General features: G+C 35.9%; 2 protein-coding genes and 1 pseudogene across 2 annotated transcripts; all 3 read right to left on the reverse strand.

The window, feature by feature from the left end:
• Nucleotides 1–340: 340 nt before the first annotated feature.
• LOC144428186 (uncharacterized) lies at nt 341–9235 on the reverse strand. Its single transcript, XM_078117071.1, has 14 exons — nt 9090–9235; nt 8502–8539; nt 8110–8175; nt 7386–7592; nt 5908–7030; nt 5495–5596; nt 4953–5119; nt 4573–4722; nt 3949–4168; nt 3471–3639; nt 3073–3167; nt 2622–2763; nt 1996–2245; nt 341–1810 (listed from the first exon to the last, which is right to left on the reverse strand). The coding sequence occupies exons 1-14, from the start codon at nt 9110–9112 to the stop codon at nt 1665–1667; spliced, it is 2898 nt and encodes a 965-aa protein (XP_077973197.1). The 5' UTR covers nt 9113–9235; the 3' UTR covers nt 341–1664.
• A 9433-nt stretch (nt 9236–18668) lies between these two features.
• LOC144428167 (dehydrogenase/reductase SDR family member 11-like) lies at nt 18669–19670 on the reverse strand. The gene has a single exon (XM_078117023.1). It carries the CDS (start codon nt 19600–19602, stop codon nt 18835–18837), a length of 768 nt encoding a protein of 255 aa, XP_077973149.1. The 5' UTR covers nt 19603–19670; the 3' UTR covers nt 18669–18834.
• Nucleotides 19671–23851: 4181 nt separating this feature from the next.
• LOC144428220 (dehydrogenase/reductase SDR family member 11 pseudogene) lies at nt 23852–24468 on the reverse strand (annotated as a pseudogene).
• Nucleotides 24469–26113: the final 1645 nt, after the last annotated feature.

The raw sequence follows: 26113 nt of genomic DNA on the forward strand, positions 1-26113 counted from the left end.
AAATATATTATTAAGTCATAAATGTTACAACAGCTTTTGTTGCTATAACGCTTACCGGTTTATTATACAGTATCGTTCACTTATTGTGTGCCAGTCACTTTGGTCAGTGTGTTCGGCGCATTTGACCCATAATTGTGTAACAGAGGCATTCAGTAACTTTTATATTAAACACATGGAAAGATCTCTCGCAACAAAGGTACCAACATCGTAATAATTGCTCGCTGAAATCCCATCAAGGTTGCAGCAAGATCCGTTGGCGCTCACATTAAAGCAGGTGGTGATTGAATATAAATAACATGACCGTATATAACCTAAATTTTACGCATCACTTTATTTTCAGTTCTTGTTCACTTTAGATTTTAATAAAACACAGATATGAATCGGGATACTGAATTGAGCTGACGATTCCGAAGATAATTTATTCGTGACTATATCAGAAAATTGAAATCTTCAGCCCAGAACAATTTGTGCCACATTAGCGAAGAAAGGGTTTCTATAGAATCGTGAAATAACTCCAGTTACAACTCGTTGAAGATTAGAGGAACTCTTCAACGGTAATAATATTAGTTCTTCCCGTAAAATATTATAGATTTTGTTCACTGATGACGCTTAATAACTTCAATAAGATTGTCGTTCAGCATACCACATTGGAAATGGTCACTGGATCACTATGTTTCAAAGCAATTTTCAACTATCGTTATAAAAATTCCATCTATTCTTTCAGATGGTATATATGTGAATCGGATTTTACTATAATAACAAACTATTCTCGAGGTTAATGATACAGACACTCTATTCAGTCAACGACGTAACATTGTTAGAGGGCGGTTCTTACTCTGAAAGCATAAACCTGCAATTTCTGAAGTATCCCCAATGGAATAAGAACAAAACAAAAATAAAATAATATTGATTCTCGTCCACATATCGTCATGCAAAATTTACGTTACCACGTCATAAAACTGTTGCCGTCTTTACAAAGCGTTTAATGACACCAGGTTTTTTAGCGAAGTTACCTATTCAGCTATAATCATGGTTTGAATATTCCACGTGTTCGTAACTTTCCCTTTTGCGACTTGTAACGATGCATAACTACGGGGCCAAAAAGCAAATCTCCTGTAGACATCGGCCCCGTATTCAGGCCATGTCATTCGAATCAGTGCATTTAGCGCATGGGACATTTATAGTGCACAAATTACACGTGGACTAAAAGTGTGTTCACGGAAACGCGAGATACGATTGAAAATCGTGGAACTATCATCTACAAAATAAAGAATATATATATACCATCAGCAAACAGCTATACCCATGGTGCCACGCCATCCCCTTTTGAAGATTATTTCCTTATGCGTAGACTTGCATTTTTTTATATTTGAAAAAACATTACCAGAGTACGTCTTCAATATCACACACATCCAGGACTTCAATACGATACAATTCAGGCATGTAGCTGATAACTTTCAACACCAACAGTCCGAAATATCCTAATCGCAATTAGAATTCGTTTTTTTTTCAAACAAAATTTATTTTGCTGACGTCTCTCGGCTCCATACACCAAATTAAGTACCAAATTAACGAAATTTGAATATATTCTACTCAGAAATATTTGATTTTCCTCTTTATCTTCTTTGGGAGGGAGATATGAATAATATCGACAAGTGATGTAATTAGGTTGCATCTTCCAGAAGAACAGCATTGAAACGAGGTGTACAAACGGAGTACATCAGTATCAGCACAAGAATAATCATCAAGCAACAAACAGCAACGACAATAATGTACAATGCTGTAGATACTTGGTTATTGCTGGAACGAACTGTAAATATAAAGCAGGATTCATGCCTCTGAAATAAAACCAAAGACCTGTTTGACAAATATACCACTTCGGGAAAATATATCCGAAGCATTGGCATCACTAGGATTGTTTGAAATATTGATAAAATGGATGGATAAAAAAAATATTTAATTTTGAGAAAAGCACATGTAAACTGGGTAAATGACCTGGAACGCGACTCCTTGCAATGTCAGGCGCTTCTACTGGAAGCTTTATTTTGTAAATTGACTTTGGGCTGTTCAGCCTCTCATTTGTAGTAGGAAACAGTTTCAAACTCTCTTCTCCATTGCTTCCATTTAGTATAAGCAGTGGCCCAATTACACTTAAGGCCGAATGCCCTACTACACTTCTTCGTTTGTTTCGGCGTCCCCTCCTGCCGAATCCTACACACTTTTGAAAACCAGAAGCAGCACAAGGCTAAAGAAAACAAGAGAGCTATGCTCAAATATATGGACACGTAGCGCCACCCAGTGGCAATAATTTTGATGACGTCATAGCAAAAAAAAAAGTAATAGTCTTCTTCTTTTATCTTTAACTGAAAATATCAAAGCAATTGATCCAGTATTCGAAGAGAAAAGCGATTTTTTAAAAATGGAGACGGAGACAAATAGCAATAACAACAAAATTTTGAAACGATCGTTATGGCCACTAAACGTGTCCAATAATACATTAATTCCAAAATTACAGTCTTGACATGCAAATGGATCTGCTATTTTACAGGTTTGATACAAAGAATATTTTTAAGAAGCAACTGCAAAAAAGTAACAATTTGATAACGTAAACGAATCCTTACCTGCAGTTCATGAGAAGAGCAAGAACGCACATGTACATGTAAGTACACAGTCGAACAGGAAAGTGGTCGAGGTGTCTGAATCGAAATGCACGCTGTCGAACCTGCCTTCGTTCGCACAAACATTCCGGACCCTACCTGGCAACTGCATAAGAATTTCTTCATGATTTTATATTATATTTTTTTTAACTAAATGCTGATTATAGTATATTCAGTTCCAAATTATGACAAAAATTATCCATGCCCAATAATGATCCATTTTCCTACTTAGATGCCTGAGTGACCTAATGTAGTAGTAGGACTATAACCAACCTTATCTGTAGATCAAACAGAAATTAACTAATAAAAGAAAAACAAAACAACAACGTTAATTACATCAAGACGTTGTTGAATAAAACACCCTACAAAATGAATAGATTTATCTGCCAATTTTGGCGTTAACCAACAAGCTTACCCTTTTGAAATGAGATGAACGGGAGAAATAGCTTGATTGGGATCGCAAGATAGAAATAACTGATCAATGGATAGTAATTGACCGTTTGTAGCAACCTGTAACACATGCATTTTATATGTAGCTTTTTTTAAATAAGCATGCAGTGGTACTTCCTTGTCTGCTAGCTAACTCGACTGCTTGTAGCTAAATATGGATCAATGAATATATCAGCCACGGTTATTTGTACACAAAGGCAGATTCCTCAACTATTTTGTACCATTTTATTCTGTCATAAACATATTCTTAATTTAGAATACAATGCATATAAAGTAACAATACTATACAATATGTAGCATGTGGAATAATAGGTGTCTGAATGAATTAATAATAACAGTTTTAAGAGAAATTTCAGAACTTACTTTTGTACTCGGAGAAACACTAATATACATCATTTCTCCAACAGTATACGAAGCTGCTCCATTTACCACATAGTTTTGAGGACAGGCATTCGGGCAAGATGCGACTTTACATAGCTGTAAATTGGCAGAAAACTTACCCTCGTGCTGTAAAAGCTGTGGTGAATTGGATCTGTAAAATTTGAATTTAATTACTCATTTTAATACCTCATTTTGCAAAATTTCGTATAATATATAAATTGCAATATACATTATGAGTGCAAAGCTTATAAAACCGTCTATATATTATATTATCTATATACTACATTTAAAATCAGCTTTGTGTAATTTTCAAGATTTCTTTTTGAAAAGGATAACATTTATTCAGTACAAAGCAAAATATTATTTTGTGAGTATCCATACATACTATACGGTTCAATTGATAAAATAAAAATGTAACTGAATTTGACTTTTGACTTTCTAACAATCAAATCTAACTCACACAGGTTTTAGAGATGTCACCAAACTGTATTCCCGAGTGTATTTGCATTCGAAATCAATGAGTGGAACTGGCATGTCCCAACCTTTTCCATGTCTATCAAGCCATACTCTGTTACGGAAGATTTGTCCGTTCTTGCCGTTGGTCATTTTTTGTGGCTTGGTCCCACATTCATCAAATGGTATATTAATATTAAACTCATAATCGTCACCCACGTTATGGCCTGCAAAGAGATTTTAGTAATAATAGGTAAATAAATGTATTACAACTTTCACACCTAAATAAAGCGCTCCGACGACTTCCGATTATATAACGTCCAGGATAAACATTAGCTGATACTGTATTAACGATTTGTGTTCTCCAAGCCGAAGAACGGCTTTCGTCGATTTTTTTGTTACTATTTTTTCAAGTCGTAGAGATTGTTTTATCGCAAAAATATTTCATTTGAAACAAACTATTATAACCCGTATATATATATATATATATATATATATGCAATTTCCAATTTAAAAATAAAAAGGTTACGTTATATAAACAGTACAACAATCAGAGAATTTACTCTATGTGCCTCCTTCTTCGTGTACTCATAAAAATGGACACTCATTCATCATTAGTAATAAAAATCACCTTTGCATGTCAACATTTTTTCACTGGACGATATCGGATCAGGAGAAATATATATGACCGCATTTCCACGATTTCTATCAAAATCTCGAACAAATTGTCGAGATACATCGATTCTCATTCTGTTCGGTTCGCAATATATTTTTGGAACAGCTAAAAATTTGAGAACCAAATCAGAAAATCACACATAAGACGAGAAACACAAATAGAACCCTGCCTATAATTGTTTATGATAGTAATATATTGAGAATTTTAATCGAAGATAAAATCAGAACTTTGAATGTTACCTTATTCTTACCCACGCTAAGACGTTATGTGAATATGCAGAGGCAGTATATGAGGAGTATTCTCACTGCCTAAAATAATATTATAATTGTACTCACGAATTGTGCAGTCTTTTCCTATGAACCCGTCACCTTGACAATAATACCCATATTCATGTCTACATGACTCGATGCATTTACAATTTCCCTGACAAGGATTCGATTTGCAAGCAAGTCCACTACTTATTTCACATTGCTGTCCAGAAAAGCCAGGAGGACAGACACATCTGGATTATGATCAATGTACAGTTATGATGAAATAGATCATCTTATATTCAGTCAGTAAGGAGATACATACTAGTTTTGATGGAAATGAATACCACAATTTTCATTTGTGTAAATCACCATTATATTTCTCAGATTTGACTTTAATCATCTGAAACTATTTAATTTTTATTTATCTACAGTGCCATTCTTACTCCTTAGTTATTTCATAGTACGATTGATATTCACTGAAACAATATTTACATACGAACGTTCGGTAGTCACAATGTTAAGCAATACAAAAACAATGCCGAATTCGAAGAACTCTAAACAATTTAAAAATTTTATTTTATCATTTAACACTCAAACACTTAAAATAAAATACTCTTGCGACAAACCTGAATCCGCTGAGTTCAGCATAACATATCCCACCATTCATGCATTCCTGTGCTTTACAAAAAACTGGTTCTGTAGATTGTGCTGAGCAAGTAACTCGGTTGCTATAGAAATGTATATATTCTAATAAATTTTTGAATTACATATATTTAAATATACCGAGTCTTAGAATATAAAATGACATTATCCGCCGTTGATATATGTCAAGATTATTTCCTAATAACTAGACCAGCACTGAAAAACGGGTGAGGGATCTTTTGAAGTGATTTCTGCATGCCCAAATACCATTTATCATATACAGTCGCTTTATTTTAATTTTGATGAAATACGATGTCCAGTAGTACATCGTAACAATAGATTCGATAAACAAACTACACATCAATACAGCGATATATTATATATACAACGAACTCACTTTTTCCATGAGCAATTTTCATTGGCATTACAAGGAAATGGAGATACCAAACATCTGTTGAAGTTTTTAGGCCCAGGTACAACGTGTTGCAATGACCTCTCTGATACAGTCGAATCGTCGTTGAAATACAAAACATCTTGACGAGCAGATTTACCAATGGCCGCAATCTCTTCTCCAATGAGTAAATCAAATGGCTTCTCGTCAGTATTTTCAGTAAAATCTTTTCCGTCGTCTATGAAAAAAAATCCGTCAATTTCATATGGTGCTGGTTCAGTGGGAAACGTTTCTGTACCATGAGTATCGATCGCAGTAGAAACTAGAGCATGCGTAGTTGAATTTTCCATCCAAAAGACATCGTCATCGCCCGTATTCAAATTCAGATTCTGCACAAAATGTAGTGATGAATTTATTTCATACGAGTTAGAAGCAAAATCAGTAACATTTTGTAAATAATAATTTCTGGACGAAATAGTAGTCGCTTCCTTTTCCTGTGGGTCATCGTACGCGGACGTCGATGCATGTTGTGTAGTTGTCATTGGCAATGTAAAATGGTCTAAATCGCTGTTTGCGTAATTGTCTTTTGTCACTTGATTTGCAGTTGTGGTTTTCATTAGCAAAAAGAAATTCATTAGATCGGAAAAACCATTATCCAGCAATTGTTCAACCTGGGGAACAGAAGCGCCTGTTGTCGAGACTTCTTCTGGTGCAGTATCCTTCTCACTTTCTTTTATGTTGTCAGTTGTATGCCACGCATGCGGTTTTGTTTGAAGATCGCCATTGCTAGTTACAACTTGCGCAGAAAATTTAGTGGTTATCTCCAAGGAATGCGATTCTTTCTGAAAAGCTGATTCGGCTGCTTGAGATTTTATTGATGTTTTATTGTAAGATGACCAATCTTTGTCTTCGTGACGTTTCTCTTCATGAACGACATACGCCGACGTAGTTAATGATTCACTCGGAATCTGAAGCTCTTTCTCAAATTGATGCTGACCCAAACTTGCTGCTTCATTAATTTCTAATGCTTCTGTAGAAACCAGAGAATGGGATGGGAGGTCCAGTTCCACAACAGCATTTGTAGCAACTTTCGGTCCCAGGGTAGTTTTAGCGATAGTCGACTTGTTTTCTAAAAACATAATTTAAAATATACAATGTGGCTCAAGTGTAGCTTACTGCTACAAAAGACTACAAAAATATCGCCAATTGATGAGAATCAGATGATGAATTTTATATAATGCAAATAAAGCGATGTGGCTTTAATAAATGATATAATGATTTTGCGTCTCAGAACACGAATGTCAAATTTGATATATTGCAATTAAAAAAAAAAACAGAGAAAAAAGACATCTTAAATACCGTCCATTTCAAAATGAATACAGCTCACAGCATGTATTTATATTGGCAGCTGATCTCGAAAATTTGATGCATGCTGGTGCAGTTTATTATATATGTTCAAAACTTAATTAAAGCTATTTAATTACCGGATTTCCGGTTGTCAACTCCGTGAGTATCCACTTTTTTGGTTATCGATTGAAGTAGTGATCGTGGAATAATTAGACCATCTTTCTTTTGCTGACGGCGCATTTCCTTCCTTAATTTTCGACGAAATTCTTTCATATCTTCGTCATCAACGGGATAATCGTAAGTATCGAAAATAATTTCCCCCATTGATTTTCCTGAGGGTTCATCTGAAAATTTGCATACCTTTATTTCAACTAAGCTTCATGAATTAGTTTAATGTATCAGAGACTTCACGGCACGAACGTTCAATTAAAGGTGTGATCAGTAATACTTGAAAGTTGCAAGCTCCTGCTGCTAGTGAACTCGCAACAGCAGAGGGACGAAACTTTAGGACGGATAAGTTGTTGAAAAAACGTTTTAGCGTAGTAATTTTGTCGCATGTAGAAACCCCCGCAGTAATCTAAAACGCGTGAAAAAAAATTAACAACGATTCGTTCAGCGCGTTTTTGAATCAATTGTATTGTAATCAATTGCAGTTAAATCATTTGTATTGCCAACTATGTTGGTACCAATTACGGTTTGGCGTTGATTATACAAACTGAGGAAGTATCTTATTCCTAATGGTAAAATATTATTAGTCGGAAAATATATAAGCATGATAGTGTTATAAACACTTAAATATAAAGTATATACGAGATTATAAAAATGTCGGCATTGTTTTGTTATATGATTAAATCAACAAACCTCCACTAGACTCAAATGTGGCTTCATATTCCCATGGAAGATCTTCACTATCTGACGAAAAAAAATCTGAAATAAGTTATAAAAAATATATTAACTAGTCGCATATTACTCAAGCATAATATTTTCCAATTTCTCTTGATGTTTTACTTTCTAATCCAAGAAACGCTGGCGTGATTTAGGATAAAGGAATAAAGAACGATACCTTAATAATCTGAATAACGGGACTAAATTCAGAAATGTTCAAAAATATATGTTGATATGTTCGTACTCAGGTAACGGTGGATAACATAGAAAAAAAAATTCGGGCAATCTCTAGATTTCGACTCTGGAATAGAAACTTACAACTACGTCATACAATAAATCAAAGAATAAATAAAAAATAAAAAAACTACCTGAATTAACAGATGGCAATGGCAAGCATGCAAATAATCTGTGAAGAAAATATAAAGTTTAGATTAACGATATTGCTATACACAAGTATTTGACCACACTTAATTCTATACACATTGCCATAAGAAGCATACGATTTTGGTAATGTTGAAGAAGTATTGATAAGAAACCTGGTGGATTTGATCAATTTGCACATTATTGTATTTCTTATTGTCTTCATATACGGTAAGACAATGTTGTAACCAGTACGGAGGGACTGGTGGAATTTGGTGGTACTGTGAATTTGGTGGCACTGAACTGGTAATATGGGCATATACATTATAGTGCTTTTCACGGAAAAACTATTCACCCATAGAATGAATATGTGGCGCAAATTCATCTAAGATTCTCGTTGGTCCAGACACTATACATACAAATTAGTTATCGTATTTGAGAGTTATTTGTTTGGTAAATACATAACGTAAATAGTAGCACTGACGACATGCAAGATGACGATTGCTCAACATTATTAATTCTTGTCGACAGAAGTGATTGAATGGTTAAGGTGAACCTCGAAACTGAAGTGCGGTACTTACATAAAATGTACTTACGTGAAATAAAATAGATACATCATAAACTATGCGACTGAAAGTAACATCTGACAACTAAATGAACTCAGTAAAGAAATCTGAAAGGATTTTAAGTGAGCAACTAAAACACTGGAAATTCTACGTCAATTAATGGTACACAGTTTCTAATAAGAGCTCATTTGCTTGCATTTTTGCGGCGAGATGGAAGTAAATTCAACTGCATTGAAAGATAAATGAAATTTTGGACAGACCATTTCTGAACCTAACCAATAAATACTTTAAACAATTTGAATCACAACTAACTATTTCAAATAACTATTTCGATTCAAATAGTTTATTGGAACATCACAATCGTTGTACTATATGAAGTTAATCATAACACACATGTTTCTACATAGCTCCTCCGTCTAACGGTGAAAAATTTCACAGCTGGTAAACCCAATCCTAAATAAATAAACAAGTTGCTGGGTTCGAACAAAATTGAAGTACGGTAATCAACAATTATTATTTGTTGATTATTTACTTCGGTAAATGGTGAATCGCAAACAGCAATTTGTTGTTGTGAGATTCACTGATGCATGTTACATTTAAAAGCGCGCGGCGTTTGAGACAACATAAACATAATACGTTTTTGTGCTGTGTTTTACATATTGGCACTCCAGCCTTTGACTACGGTTCAAAATAGAGGATTAGGGCGAGATAGAGAAAACAGGCGTACGCGTAATAAGAAGAGGTTGTCAGGTAGCCTAGTAAAGCGGCCAAGAAAGACTTCGCGGGGATGCAGGTATCTCTAGTTTTGAGGGCGCAAATAGTGTTGGTCAGGCACGGTGCCGGTTTATGATGGTTATAAAAACAGCCAGCAGCAGGCAGACGAAAATGGAATCAGGCATGAGAAGTTAGCATTGAGCAATCGAGAATGGATCAATCGTAAAAATATCGAAGTAACTCCAGCGATATGGTACAGAGGCCGATATAACCGAAGTCAACGAAGACAGACAGAAAGAAACAGTATTGTCCTCGCAGTTATGAGAGGAGCCAGCGCCAACTGAGCAGTCGGGGGAAGTGGTCAGATATATTTAAGCAATCAAGGATGAAGAGCACTTGTAAAGACATCCCCGCGTCAATGGGGTCAATAATCCGATTGTTGATGAAGAAGAGAGAAAGAGACAGATATGGCTGGTGCATCCATTGAGAGTGATCTCAACGATGAGCGGTATGTGCAGAAAAGTGAAAAAATTTTTTTTTTAAATGTCTCTAGTTTTAATACGATTCCGTAATTGTTCGGGCAAGGCATATTCCGACTCATGGGCATATATATATACAATATCTGAAAGGCTACGCCGGTATATGTCCTCATGAAGGTGCCTTCGTCAAGATACGCCCACGGCATTTCACTTTAAAATCATGGTTTCCATGGGATCTGCATTTTGTAATCCTGTTGCACCCCTGACACCCGAGTCTTGTGGCCGAAAACGTTAGGGCCTATACCCATCCTAAACTGCGTCTCATCGAAAATGTCTAAAAGTAATGCGAATAGAGAATGTACATTTCCACATAATAACTCACCTTCTAAACTTACCTATATGCTAACACTCCTCTCTAGTTCGAGAGATACCTTTCCATGCTTATAAAGTGTAATGCGTTGCAAAACTGGTGGTAGGCGCACAGCGTTTTCTTGCAAAAAAAAAATAATATTCTAATAAATGGCGATGGTGCTATTGCTACATCGCTCAATGTGATCACATAGTAGGCTAATATACATTTATTCGTAAGTTGCTAGTATGGCAATTGGTGAGATTTGAAACTAACATTCGTGATTAAGCTATGTACTTCATAATCAATAACGTAATTTATTTGAAATGAATTAGGTCAAAATCTGATAAATAAGATTACGTTTTCTGCTCAACAGGTTTCACGTGAATATCGCGAACAGTCTTGAATGCGCATCTAAAGCCTAAATTACATCATCTGCAATGTCTCTGGATGTTGAATACTGTACAGACCAGGGGTGTCGCTGGTCATTTTATCAGTCACCACCGCTGAGTAAGCGCGCCGCACAACTATTAATTTTCATCAACAGAAACGAACAACTGCACCCATACAGCTGAAGTTATTGAATGATATATTGCAGCATAAAATAAAAATAAAACATTCATGTGAGATTTACTTGAGCTTTACTAAGCGCTTTATATTAGGACGAACTGACCATTTGGAAACTCTCAACTGACTACCAAGATTTTCGCCTGTCAGTCTTGACCTGTATCGATTGAGTTCGGGTGGCGACATATCACTCGGCTGCGAGCTCCGCACGGCTTTTCGAGAACCGAATTTCCGTTCGAATACTTTATAATTTTTTATCGCAGATTTAGTTTTTTTTTAATGTATTGAATATATTGAAACTAATCTTGGTTGATAGCATTGTGATAAAGTGGAGTCGGTGTTGCTAGAATACATCAAATTTGTATAATTCATAACATCGCAAAAATACGAATCAAAACTAAATATAATCGGGTGGTTTGAAACACTTTTTATGATCGTGGATTGCCGTGATATTTTGTAGCAATGTTCTTATTTTGTCGACGCAACCGCGGGTTACATTGAACACACAATTAAATTAATGAAGCAAGACCTTATAAATAGACTCTAATTAGTCGTCAATTGAATACTTTGCGCAACTGCAAAATCATTACCCGACAAAAAAACATGACGGAAAAAACATTATCCGTCGGAAAAGTGGACTTTTTGTTACAAGTGGCCTGCCTAATTGCGGCGAATATTTCATGAAAATTTCCGGATTTCTTCCGATTTACACCCCAAATTCTCAAATCAATTCTAACCCGAACCGCAACTGGACAATTACTAATTTGATATTTCAGAACGTGGTGTTTTTCTCAGATTTCACATTGGTGACAAGGGCTTTGTACAAAAGATCCGTATTTCGTGAGCCTCGTAAATCCATCCTGTGACAATTAACCGATTTTTAAAATGTGGGCATTTTTTCGAAATCTTCCATTGTTTCAATCATTGAGCTGGAGTTATAACTTTTTTATTACTTCCAGATGTCCCTTGTACCGTGCGCCAAAACTTTACATTTTCACAAAGTAAGGTTACCCATCCTCAATTAATCTCTACTATGCGTTTGCCGATAAGACAGCGTAACTATGCTATAAGACAATGGTTATTTTGATTCATTGTTAAAAGTATCGATGATCCAACAAAACAATATGTTTTGGAAATAGCGTTGCGAGTAATATAAATAATACTGGCGCTCCCGTTTTCCCTGAACAGTCCCTAAAGGTATGACTCCAAGCCAAGCATACACTGAATCGCCTGAATGCTCCGCAGGCGCACGAAATTCCTTGGCGGCCGCAGGTTTGTCACCTATGGTATATAGACTATAGACGTCGGTAAATTTCGCGCACACGCTACTACCTTCATTCCATATTTCATCATGCTTTCAGCAGCGGCTTTGCCTATCCCAGCAGACGCATCTGTAACTAACGCTATTTTTCCTACCCACTTGTCCATGATTGAACCGTGTACTACACGAACGATAAATGTAACTCTGGCGGTGTAAGCGCCTTCAACTATCTCAGAGTAATGCAATTCTTTTATCGATTTGCTACCAAGTCTAAAATGAACAATAGTTAGCGTGATGGTCGTATTATATAACGAAAAATTTCTTCGATATAAAGCAATAAATAGTAACCGGTTCACCGTTTTATTTAATTTGAGTCGCAAGTCCAGTTGGCATAAGCAGTTTGTATGACAAGTGTTTAATAACGTCAAATATCCAGTGGTCATAATCCGGTGGATTACCAACTGTACTGCCTATATCAAATACAAAACATTGAATAGGCCACTTCGGCGTTACATCATTGCTTGAAAATGCTTCGATCTGAATTTATTGTTGGAGGTGGAGGTGGTTTTCTGAATGAAAAGAAAAATATATGAATGCTGTCGTCTACATTTTACCATGAATATTCGCGCTTATTTAAAGTCAGTTAGCCGGGATGTAATCATGTCGATGAAATTTGCCAACGGTTGCTGACTTTGTTTTATACGCGCATCGAGCAAGTATGTGTAGAAAAAACACTTATTTCCAAAAAAGTTGGAGAGATCCAATAATAGAATTTCTCAGAAAAAATACTTTATAATATCAGACTACATGCGGAAGCAAGGTAGTTCCCTCTGATGCTTGTTCCAGTTTGCAATTTTACCTCGAATGTGATAACAACGGTTGCGTCGTGTCTGTACGATCCATTTCTCAATATCTGGTCCCGTGAATTCTATGTTTTCGATTTGTGGAACTCTCCAGATTAAAATAATCGAAGAAACTCTTTGAAATATGGAAGCGTGATTAAAATTATTGTCAACATGAATGAAATTACGCCTTCGACGAATATATAAAAATGACATTTTATTTAGTGCATCTCAAGTATTGATGTTATTTCAATCTAAAGGCGATATGCTCAAACGCGACAGAAGTTCACCAATGTTTAGAAATAACACCTAAACTCCTTGACCTTTTCTTAATTTCATTTAACATTTGATTGATTGAGACATGCCATTTAAAGCTATGTAAAAATAGATCATCGAAAGTTAGCAGGCTGGTGTAATTACTTCATACCGTAGTAGTGGGCATCGGGTTTTTATTTCAAATAAATTCTTCCATGCGCTGGTATATGAGTGTCGTTTTATTTCAATTTTGTCTTACCGCCAGTAAAGAAATCTACTACAAAAACGCCTTGTAATTTGCTCTCGAGAGCAATTGACCTCCTTGGTGAACTCTTGAAAAGTCTGTAAATATGATATACAAAACAGAAAACTTTGTTTTTCTAAACAACACACTCAAATTCTAGTTAACATTATGGCAAGTTGGTGTGCGCAGGGAGTATATATGTTGATAGATTCTGCAAATACTATTATTCATTGATAGGTAAGTTTTATAATATCTAAGAATATTGTATTTTTTTTTAAAACTATTTTTGCCTCACAAATGAAATAGCCCAGATTCTAGAGACCACTTATCGCCTAACTTTGACCGTGGTTATATGGAATTCTTACACAGAGATGAATTTCAATATATGCATGATAAACGCTTATAATCGGAGTGATTATCATCGCTTGCTATAAGGGTTTGATATATCGGGACTATCATTACATTAATCTTCGTGATAGAGCAGGGGTGGCGAACCACTGACCCGCGGGTCACAAAGTGAACCACCGCGTTTCATTCGTGACCCGCCAAGGCACGAATAAAATAAAATAAATGCTAACATATCAGTGATAAAAATTGATAAAACCGGCCTTAAGTTAATCTAACAATCAATTTTCTAATGTACCGTCAGTTGAGCAGTCAGGGCCGCGATCGCTCATATTGAAATTGGTGATTATTCGGGTCGGTATGATAATTTTCAAAACCCTTAATCTTGGACGCATGTTTGCACCGCTGTGTACCGTTATTCAGCTGTTGACTCTGACATCGTTATGACATAACAATGCAGCCGACATGTTCATTCGTCGCTACGTCTAGTCTCTTTAGGACAGTGTTTCCCAACCCGAGTCCGCGGTCTCAAATGAGTCCGCGGAGCGTTTGAATGAGTCTGCAACGAGTCAGAAATTCACTAAGGGCCGCTACATTTTTGTGAAATTTAACCATCAGTCAAGTTACGTTAGAATTTACATAAGACATAAAAATCAAGTTTATTCACATAACATTAATCGAGTCAATAATTACTGGATACTGAGTAGGGCTGGGCATATATTCGAATATTCAACTATTAGAATAGCAATTTACTATTCGAAAATTTGGTAACAGGTGACGCAACAGGTCACTTGCGCGTCGCTTAATCAACGATTGAATTTCACAACTCACCTGCGGATATCCGACGAAAACACGAGTCGGCACACTCGTGGATAGATACCTCTAAGTGGTGTTTCTCGCGAGCTCGAACAACGAGAAATAATTTTTTTCTTTGTAGTTGTCAATGGTGGCGACCTAAATTCAAAAGCGCAATACAAAATACTAAAAATAGAAGAACGGAGAACATCTTAGGTTTTGTTATATGATGACCCGCGGCCGATTAAAAACGCGTTTTAAGACATAGCAAATTCGGGTGCTACCTTGCCGTGGCATTTTGAAGATGAAATGCTTTCATTTTGTCATAGGTCGACGCAACCGCGAGTGACTACGAACACAATTAAATTAAAATAGAAAGACGTTTTAAATTCTCGTTGTTGTCATTTATTGAATATTGTGCGACAGAAAAGGCCATTTATACGCTAAAAAGTCGACTCTTTTAACAAACGCGTGATTGCGACGAATTTCCGATTTTGAAATTCGTTAAAATTCTGTTATGTTTGGTTTTATTACTTCTTCACACAGAGTACGGCTGCAATAAACGCACGTTGAGTCCGCAAAGGTTTTCGCCGGTGAGAAAATAGTCCACAACCAAAAAAGGTTGGGAAACGCTGCTTTAGGAAGAGCATCTACAGACTGTTTTAGGGGTTATGCGAGAACTAGACGTACTTTGTATCTTATTAGTTTCTTGCATACGATGCCGTTAAGAGAACAAAATCTTTCAGACTTGAAATAAAAACCTAGAAATCTGAAACAACAATGGGGCAGTGTAAAAGTGCCTTAATGTGGTTGAAAGCTGATCGAAAAATAAAACACTATCAGAGTGGAATTCCCTCCAAATTTTTTGGAACCGTAAAATAATTTGCGCATTATCCTAAACATTTTTGGTAATTCATATGCGTGTTTTCGTACTTTAAGTACATAAAATCGAGTGCCATGAAAAGTCCCTGATATAAGTGCTGCATAAGTAAAGCCCAAAACTACGCCAACACCAACAGAAGCTTATAAGATTTGTTTCAGAAGTTTCTTATAGATACAAACATTGATCAAATATCTGTGACCCACTCTCTTCTGTTCCGCGATAAAAATATAATTTTTGACCCTTTCATTGAAAAAGGTTCGCCATCCCTGTGATAGAGTAAACTAAATAGGATTGAGTTTTTTTTTTGCAGAAAATTGGTTCGCGATTCGACTTGTCTATCCTGTGTTCGTGAGAAGTGACAGGCATTGAAATCAGCATAGGCAAAAAATCGGATCATTTGGACGAAAGCTTTCATTTGAATATCTGTAAAAAATGTCCTCTCGTTAAGGTACATTAATTTGATCGTCTAATTGCCTCTATTAAAATCAATTTACCCAATTTTCACTTCACGAATATCATTCTAATTTTTGAATACTCACCTAGAGAAGAAGCTCAGAGTTGCAAATATGGCAGGTTAATCATGGTCATATTAATTCGAATTAGTATTACGATTGGCAGGAATTCGTTAAACCTGCAACGGTGGCTATCTTGATGAATTTTTTGTTTCAGTCAATCAGGTCGGCTACAAGCAATGTTTCAGTCACTCAGTTATAACGTCAGTTATATAACTTGTCGTTTTGAATAAGAGAATAATATTCGATTGATTTTTTTCGAGTTACCCTAATATTATTGCCTAATTTTCAGGCTTGTCCATGAGAATTGGAAACGTCCTATGGGATGGGACAGCACACATTTGTATTTTCCATGGGACACGAAATACCGTGTGATTTTGGTGGAAATGATGCTAAAACATTTCGTTATGAACCTCGTGTCCATATATTTGAGCATAACTCTCTTGTTAGTTATAAAGAGCAAAATATATTCAGCATTAACAATATACTTCGTGAAGGGGCTGATAGACACATGTATATATAATAGTTATGGGTATTAAAGTTAATAAAGTCGGTAAATTTTGTTATTTGCATGTCTTTTCGCACATGTAGTCTTATTTACTAGACGCAAAACCTAAATTTAACATTTTATTTAATTGTATTCCAATGGGAATCCCATGAGATAGGATGGGTCATGCATGAATTGTTATGGGATGGGACAGAAAAATATGTCCCATAGACAAGCCTGATAATTTTATCCCCTATTCGCCTCAAAATATTCTGCACATCTTTCACTCCAGTCTGAAAGTGATTTTTATATATGTTTTAACCAATATTAGTCAGAAAATTGAGACATTGAAAAATGAGAATAAAGTTGTTGAGTTTGTTATTTAGTTTATCCGTTCTGGCTTCTTTCGTTATGTCAAATTGAAGAACTTATACTCTTTCCAGCACCACGGAAAACGAAAATAGATATTAACAGTCAAGTGACGATTATGGCACGAATCCTAGACTTGGGCTGGAACGCGTACACGTTGAGAGAGAGCCAAGTCGGTACTGGTTAAAAACCGCAGAACGTGTTCATCAATACATATAAATACAAATCTCCAGGAAACATCTGCGCAATGGGATTATATATTATCATAGCTCTGCGTTAGCAAATATTCAAATTTAATTTTGAATGTCTGAATCAAAAGTGTGAACTGTTCACGTTACCGGCATTTGGGTCTGACGGATAGTTGAGTCATTAGAAAGAAATTAATTATCATGCCCACTTACTCTTTACGAATTTTAATTCATATGATTCAGAATATCGTCAGAATAAGAGATAATTTCTATTTTTTAATTATTCCCATAAATGATTTAGTTTCCCATCTACCGACTTCATCATGCCTCGCATATAACCCCTGCTGTTCGTTTTCTCTAAGACTTCGATCATGCTCGCTTGTACCTTAATGTCTACATCGCGTGTTCTTAGCCGTTAACCCTTTTTTAGATAGAAACATAATAAGATTTGGGGGCAAATTGTGTCATATGCTCAATACACATATATAAGTATGTACAAGGGTCCATGCCGATATATTTACCCGTGAAGTTGCTTCCATCGTGCATTCTAAAAACTTTAACCCTCTATTGTATCATTTTCATAATTTTCTGATTCTAAAAAGCCCTGTAATTTTTATTTAAAAAATGTTCTCGATTTCGAAATTTCAAATTCAGTACCACAATCCAAACCAAAAAGTTAAAACGTTGCTGACGACTAGCTCAGTCTAAGAGCGCATTTATGGATATTTGAACCGATATCAGTAAGAAAATTGCAGATATAAAGTTATTGAGTTCGCTATATTCAATTCTTCTGATCTGGCTTCGTTATGTTAGCAGCACCACGGATAAGGCAAATAGATATTAACAGTCAAGTGACGATTATGGCACGAACCATAAGTACCGTATAAACGTCTATTGCAGAGAAATGGTATTATTATTGAATTTAGGAGGTGGAACACGTACACAGTGAAAGTGAACTATATTTTTACCGGATAAACCGCACAACGTGTTAATCAATACATGCAGATACAAATCGCCGGGAAACCGTTATGCCGTTGCCTGATGCCTTATGCCCATCATAAACTGCGTCTCATCAATGAAGAAATGTACTTTCTTTTGGTTTCATCGAAAATGTTTAAAACTAATGCATAGAGTGAATGTACAGTTCCACGTATTCTTCCTCCTTCTAAACTTACACCCTCTAATTCGAGAGATACCTTCTCTTGATTATAAAATGGAATTCATTGCAAAATTAGAGTTTGGCGCACGGAGTTTTCTCGAAAAAGACATCCAGACCAAATAACATTATAAGTGCGATGAAGAGGTGTTATTGCTACATCGCCCAATGTGATCACAAAAACTTCACATTCATTCGTTCGTCGCTGGTATGAGAATTAGACAAATTTGAAACTGACATTTGTGATTAAGCTATGTAATTCATAATCATAACAAAAACAAATGCCTATGAAATTAATTAAGGCGAAATCGAAAATCATATAAATAAATTTACGTTTTCTGTTCTACAGGTTTGACATGAATATCACAAACATTAACTCTTGCAGGAGCACTCAGAGCATAAATTACAGCCTCTGCAATGTCTTCAGATGTTAAACACTGTATGGACGAATAGGTTTTTTTCGCTTGCTCTGGTGTTTTATGGTACATTCTGTACGAAAATTCCGTTTCAACCAGGCCTGGTGAAATGCAAGAAACCCTGATATGCGAATCCTTTGCTAACAGCTCATTTCGAAGCCCATGACCAAGAGCTGTGACGGCATGTTTTGTGGCGCTGTAGAAATGTCCATTTGAATAATTGCTGGGTACTCTGTGTCCGGACATGCTGTTTAAATGTATCACGTGACCATCGTCAACTCCACCCTCTTCCATGAGTTTAACTGCTTCGCGAGTACATAAGCACAATCCTAATATGTTGGTAGAAATCATGGAATTCCATTCCGCGAGAGTACCAGAAAGCAGTGGTGCAGGGTGAGAGAGGCCTGCGTTATTAATGCAAACATGTAGAACACCGTATTTCTCTTTGATTTTACAAAACATGTCAATAACTTCTTTTTCTGAAGTCACATCACATCGCAATGGTAGTACTTCACCGGGCCCCTTCTCATTCCAAGTCCTTGACGATTCTTCAAGCTTTTGTAAATTTCGCGCGCACGCTACTACTTTCATTCCATATTTCACCAAGCTTTCAACGGTGGCTTTGCCAATCCCAGAAGACGCTCCAGTAACTAACGCTATTTTGCCTAACCACCTTTCCATTATTGGACCGTTTGCAGACTATACGCGGCGACCACCAAATACAACTATGGCAGTGTAAATGTTTGCAACTGTTTGCGAGTAACGCGTTTTTTTGTAACGGTTTGTTACGGAGCTCAAAATGAACTATATTTAGGGTGATGGATAGGTGATAGCTTGATAGAGTCCAATATTTTTTCAATAAAAGGCAATGAATAGTAAAGTGTCCACTGTTTTCGTGAATGAGCAAACAGCAAGGCAACCATAAACATGATCATAAAAATGTGACCACATGAACAGAATTTTTTCATTCGTATTGAATACAAAATTGTAGTTATATGCAACATAACTATGCAAATCATACGCGAACGATATGAGTCGATTATTTTCTCGACGAAACTTTGGTGGAAATTTCGACAGTGAAATAGCCATACTATCACAACCAAGAAATGGTGGCAAATGTTTTTAATTACACCGAATATCCCGTGGTCAAGATTCGATGAATGAATTGCCAACTGCAGTGGCGTATCTGGGTTATTGCAGCCATGTGCGTCGATTTGAAAGGGGCGCAAAAAGCCCGAAAAAATTTATCGGTAAAAGTTCAAATAAAATTCTTCTAGCTTGGAAATAATAACAACGTGCAAATATCACAATTTAACAACAGTCGTTAAAAATTAAAAAGTGAGATCAATAATATAGATTCTCAAAAAGAGTTGCGTATTTTATTTAGTTCATCTCAAGTATTGATGTTATATCGATCCATAGTTAGAACTTCATAATTAACGGCAATATTTTCTGAACGCGACAGAAGTTCACCAATGTTTTGAAATAACACCTAAATCTTGACCTTTTCTATTTCCAAATTAACATTTGATTAATTGTGACATGTCATTTAAAGCTATGTAAGTAAAAAAGATCATTGAAACTTCAATATCTCAGAAGGTTAGTAGGCTGGTGTAATTGGTTCATAGTTGTGGACATCGGGACCCTTTATTTCGATTGAATTCTTCCACGGTATATAAGAGAGCTTTACTGAAATTTTGTTGTTACCTTAGCGCCAGTAAAGAAAACTGCTACGTCGACCTCCTGTAAATGTGCGCTCGAAAGCAATTTATCTCTTTGGAGAACTCTTGAAAAGTGTGTAAATATAATAATCCAAACATGAAAACATTCTTTGTTTTTCGAAACAAACACTCAAATTGAGTCAATTTCACTGAAATTCTAGTAATGGACATTATGACGAAAGATATGTGCGTAGGATGTTTTATAGCTGTATTTGTATAATTTCTGTCATTAAAAGTAGTTAGAGGTAAATTTGCTAAATTCTGTTCTACATGTGTCAGAACGAACCATGACCATCATTCTAGTTCTAATGTATTTGTGGATAGATTCTGCAAATACTATAATTTCTTAATATATATTCATTTACTATTCAGTTAAATTATTGCTCAAATATTTAATATGTTTTCGTATTCTAATCTTTGAGACGGCACTAAAGTAAACAGAACATTTTAATAAAACTTGTAACGAAATCATTATCGGTATTTAGCATTTATAGCATACATGAATAAACAGATAAACAAGAGGCAAACCTGTAAACATTCAAACCAAATGAGTTTTGTCGGATTATGCTATATCCGCAAATGTTGTCAGAAACATGGCAAAATATTTTAATCAGGTCATTCTGAGTAGTTAGACTCGTAAAATTCGGTGTCGTTTACTCATCAGGCCACCAGACAAACTCTTAGAAGGTACATACTAGAACTAGCATCGATTCTGTTGTCAAACATTTCTTTTTTTCTATTTAATTACTGGCCACCCTTTCATTGTACCCCGAATTGATGGGAACAAGCTTTCTAAGATTTTGTTTCTTTGTTGGCTGGATAAATGCAACGATCAATAATACGTCTAATATATTATATATATATATATATACCTGATATTCTTATTTCTCGTACTTTCAAGTTCAAATACCTGTAATAATATTTCTATCCTCGATTTCTATATACCGAAGAGCAGAATATTATCCAGAATAAACTCGAACTTTCAGAGTACTGTGTCTACTTGGGAAAGACAGTAACACTGTATAATATACACTAGGGACAGGCTAAAGCAAGACAATAACAGCATGAAAGGTCACGACTTTGAGTACTGAATTAAATTAATATAAAATAGGCAAATATCACTACCGTATCATGTTTTTAGTTAGAGCTTATCACCTTTAAACGACTTCAAACCACAATAATAAACTACCCGATACTTTTCAACTTGCGTTGCATTGGGTATATTCAGCAGTCATTCGTGATTAAAATAACACCGGATATCAGTTTAATGTCATTTACTGATCCGACGACCTAAAAATCGGTCATAGACATGGACTTGATGCTGAAGAAAGCTGTGCCCGACCAGCGGTTGCGTGACCTACACTAAGGAAACGAGGGGTTCATCATCCCTCTTGCGAATAATTATCCTAGGGGGCCCACGCTCGGTGGGGTCGATATTTTGAAGGCTAGGAATTGGAAAGGAATTCATTGATTCAAAATTTATTGCTGCACTAAATGCACTGGATTATCTGAATTATTTATCATTCAAACTATTTTGGGATTCTTTGCTATCGTCGACCCGTTAATTCAAAAAAAAAAATTAATTAGTAATGTTTTATTTATCGGCAATTATGCCATTGCGCTTCGCATAACAAAATTCGACTTGTCCCCACTGTGTTCATGAGAAATGACAGGTAATAAAAGCAGCGTAGGCAAAAAATGAGGTCATTTAAACGTTAGCTTCCGTAAGTAACTGTATCTGTAAGTAACGCCTTCTGGTTAAAGTTGGCTTAATATAATCGTCTAATCGCTTTTATTAAATTTATTTTCCCCAATTTTCACCCTACGAATATTGTTGCAATTTTTAAATACTCATATAGAGAAGACTTAGTTGGTAGGAATTATCTTGATAAATGTTTTGTTTCAGTCAATTAGTTAGAGCGGTGCTTCTCAACCTTTTTTGAATTGCGGCCCACTTCCACGGAGGGTTTTACTTCACGGCCCATCTTTTTTGACGTTTTTTTATCGGAGGCTAAAATAAGTCGGGGCGGGGTTTTTTCAAAACGAATCGAATATATTCGAATATGAAAGTAAGTTCGAAGTTTTCGAATAATTCCGAGTAAGGCCACTTTTCGCCGTCAGTTGGTGTTTCGTTTTTGTGGAAAATCTTCAAGCGATTTTCTCCGCTTTTTCAGGTATTGTAATGACGATAAAATAGAATCGGCGCTTTGATTGGTTGTTATCTTCGGTGCGACTTTTATTATAGGATGATTTTCTGTTTCGGTAAATATTCAAATCCATGACCAATATACCAGCATTTAAAATGTTGTAAGTATATTAATTTAATTTTGTTCAACGTAACTCATGGTTGCGCCGACTTACGAAAAAATATAGGAATTACTACTCTTATTTAAATACCACAGCAATCTGCGAACATAAAATGTGTGGCAAAGTGCCGATTATAGGTAATTTTTGTGCTTACGAAAAAATAAAAGCAATACTACACTGAATTGCCGCTGTACTATGCGGACATAAAATGTGTGGTAAACTGTTCGATTATAATTAATTTGTGATTTGTATTTTCGCACTTACGAAAAAAAAGCATTACGTATATCTAACATACCACCATCGTATACTATAAATGACATGGATGGCAGCAGACGCATCCGATAGTCACGCTCAAGCGCCTAAATAGATGGAATCGAATAATATCCACATTAAAAAAGCATTGATATCCTATAAAAATGACGAATTAATTCCAGAATTCTAACACAAAATAAAGAAAAAATAGGAATATTTTGGCAGCGAGTTTGCTACCTACCATGAGATGCTTGGCGGCCCACCAGCGGGCGCGGACCCCCGGTTGAGAAGCGCTGAGTTGGAGGCAATGGTTTGGTCACTTGGATATAACGTTAGTTATATATTTGCAGAACTCGTTAATTTAAATAGACCGATATGGATATACGAGTATAATGATTATTTTATTTATGCTTGCGGTCGAACAGGTTCACAGTGAGAGTCTGTACTGGTACAAACCGCACAAAAGGTACATCAATACATATAGATACAAATCTCACGGAAACTATTGCCTGAAGCGGCATACCAGATACAAATTGTGTTTCATCGTAAAAGGATAAACGTATTTTGCAGACGCGTAATATTATTATATTTGGGCTTGTGGTCGAACGCGTACACAGAGTCTGTACTGGTGTTTTATGGTACATTCTGTACTAAAACTCCGTTTCAACCAGGCCTGGCGAAATACAGGAAACCCTGACATGCGAATTCTTTGCTAACAGCTCATTTCTAAGCCCGTGACCAAGAGCCGTGACGGCATGTTCCGTGGCGCTGTAGAAATGTCCATTGGGATTATTATCGGATACTTCGTGTTCGGACATGCTGTTAATATGTTTCCCATGACCGTCGTCAACTCCACCGGCTTCCATGAGTTTAACTGCCTCGCGAATGCATAAACACAATCCTAATATGATGGTAGAAATCATGAAATTCCATTCCGCAAGAGTACCAGAAAGCAGTGGTGCAGGGTGAGAGAGGCCTACGATATTAATGCAAACATGCAGAACACCGTATTTCTCTTCAATTTTACAAAACATGTCAATAATTTCATTTTCTTACATCACATCGCACCGGTCACATCACATCGCAGCGGTAGTACTTCACCGGGCCCCTTCTCATTCAAAGTCCCTGAAAATTCTTCAAGCTTCGGTAAATTTTGTGCACACGCTACTACTTTCATTCCATATTTCACCAAGCTTTCAACAGTGACTTCGCCAATCCCAGCAGACGTTTCAGTAACTAACGCTATTTTGCTTACCCACCTTTCCATTTATTGGACAGTCCACAGACTACACACGGAGAGCGATAAATTTGAATCTGGTAGTGTAAATGCTTGTAGCTATCCGCGAGTAACGCACTTCATTTTCAACGGTTTGTTACCAAGTTGCAATATTTAGCGTGACTGATGGGTTGTATATGGTGGCCCATCGTTGTCACGTGTAAAATTTAAAAAAAAATGAAAAAATAAAATGAAAAAGCGAAAATAAAAAAATAGTTGTAAAAAAACATAAAAATAATTGAAAAAAAAAATTAAAAAAAAAATTGAAATTAAAAAAAAAATTGAAAAATAAAACAAAAAAAAAAAATTAAAATTAAAAAAAAAAATTGAAAAAAAAAAAAAAAATTGAAAAAAAAAATTGGATAAAAAGGAAATAAAAAAGTTGACAACGTTGGTCCGCCTCGTGGCCCATCGTTGTCACGCGTTTTTATTTTTGGAAAATTTGATGCTGCTTGGGACCAACGTTGTCAGACTTAATCCTACACGCACAAATGTGTTTCCTGGGTTTCTAACTCACTACTGATTTTCATGAGCAATATCCAATAAATTCAACATGAAAATGTTCTATAAATTCTCCATGCTACAAGTTCAACCACAAGCAATATATTTATAATAATGATAAGAGAATATAGAATTGGATACGAAAATTTGTTTTTACGTGTAGAAGGTAATTTAATTGGAAAATGCTGCTTAACTGCTCAGACACTCGTGCGATGCCGGTACGGTACCGTCTGACCGTACCGGTACCCATGCAATCACTCGTGAAAGAATGGGAGATACGGATAGTCTCGTAGAATATAGTCTACTGAAACACTCTCTGCGCCTGCCCCATACCGTACAGCCGTAACGTACCGATCCAGACAAATGATAAATCGCCCGTGTTCCACCATTTATTTCAATCCATACCTCGACTCACTATATTCTACTAGAATCATGGTATGGATTGAAATAAATGGTTGAGCACTGGCGATTTATCTTTTGTCTGGATCGGTACGTTACGGCTGTACGGTATGGGGCAGGCTCAGAGAGTGTTTCAGTAGTCTATATTCTACGAGACTATCCGTATCTCCCATTCTTTCATGAGTGATTGTATGGCTACCGGTACGGTCAGACGCAAAGCGACTATAACCGACTAGGGGTATTTGGTAAGATGGTACGGTACCGGCATCGCGAGTGTTCAGACAACTGAGTAGTTAAGCAGCATTCTCCAATTAAATTACCTTATACACGTAAAAACAAATTTTCCGAATTTTCGTATTCAATTCTATATTCTCTTATCATTATTATAAATATATTACTTCTTGTTGAACTTGTAGCATGGAGAATTTATAGAACATTTTCATATTGAATATTGCTCAAGAAAATCAGTAGTGAGTTTGAAACCCAGAGAACACATTTGTGCGCGTAGGATTATGCCTGACAACGTTGGTCCCAAGCAGAAGCAAATTTTCTAAAAATAAAAACGCGTGACAACGATGGGCCACGAAGCGGACCATTGTTGTCAACCTTTTTATTTTCTTTTTATTCAAGTTTTTTTTTTTAATTTTTTTTTTTTTTAATTTTTTTTTTTTGTTTTTTTTTTCGTTTTTATTTATTTATTTTTTTTTAATTTAAATTTTTTTTTTCATTTTTTTTT

The sequence above is a fragment of the Styela clava genome, chromosome 10, assembly GCF_964204865.1.
Source record: "Styela clava chromosome 10, kaStyClav1.hap1.2, whole genome shotgun sequence".
NCBI lineage: Eukaryota > Metazoa > Chordata > Ascidiacea > Stolidobranchia > Styelidae > Styela > Styela clava.

Bases quoted from the DNA above. Each gene is read 5' to 3' on its own strand.
- LOC144428186 (XM_078117071.1), bottom strand. From the start codon at position 9,112: ATGATGTATCTATTTTATTTCAC. The intron at 5,120-5,494 runs GTTTGTCGCAAG...ATCATAATCCAG, and splicing joins GCTGAACTCAGCGGATTCAG to ATGTGTCTGTCCTCCTGGCT. The intron at 2,764-3,072 runs GTAAGCTTGTTG...ATTCTTATGCAG, and splicing joins GTTCATCTCATTTCAAAAGG to TTGCCAGGTAGGGTCCGGAA.
- LOC144428167 (XM_078117023.1), bottom strand. From the start codon at position 19,602: ATGGAAAGGTGGTTAGGCAAAATAGCGTTAGTTACTGGAGCGTCTTCT.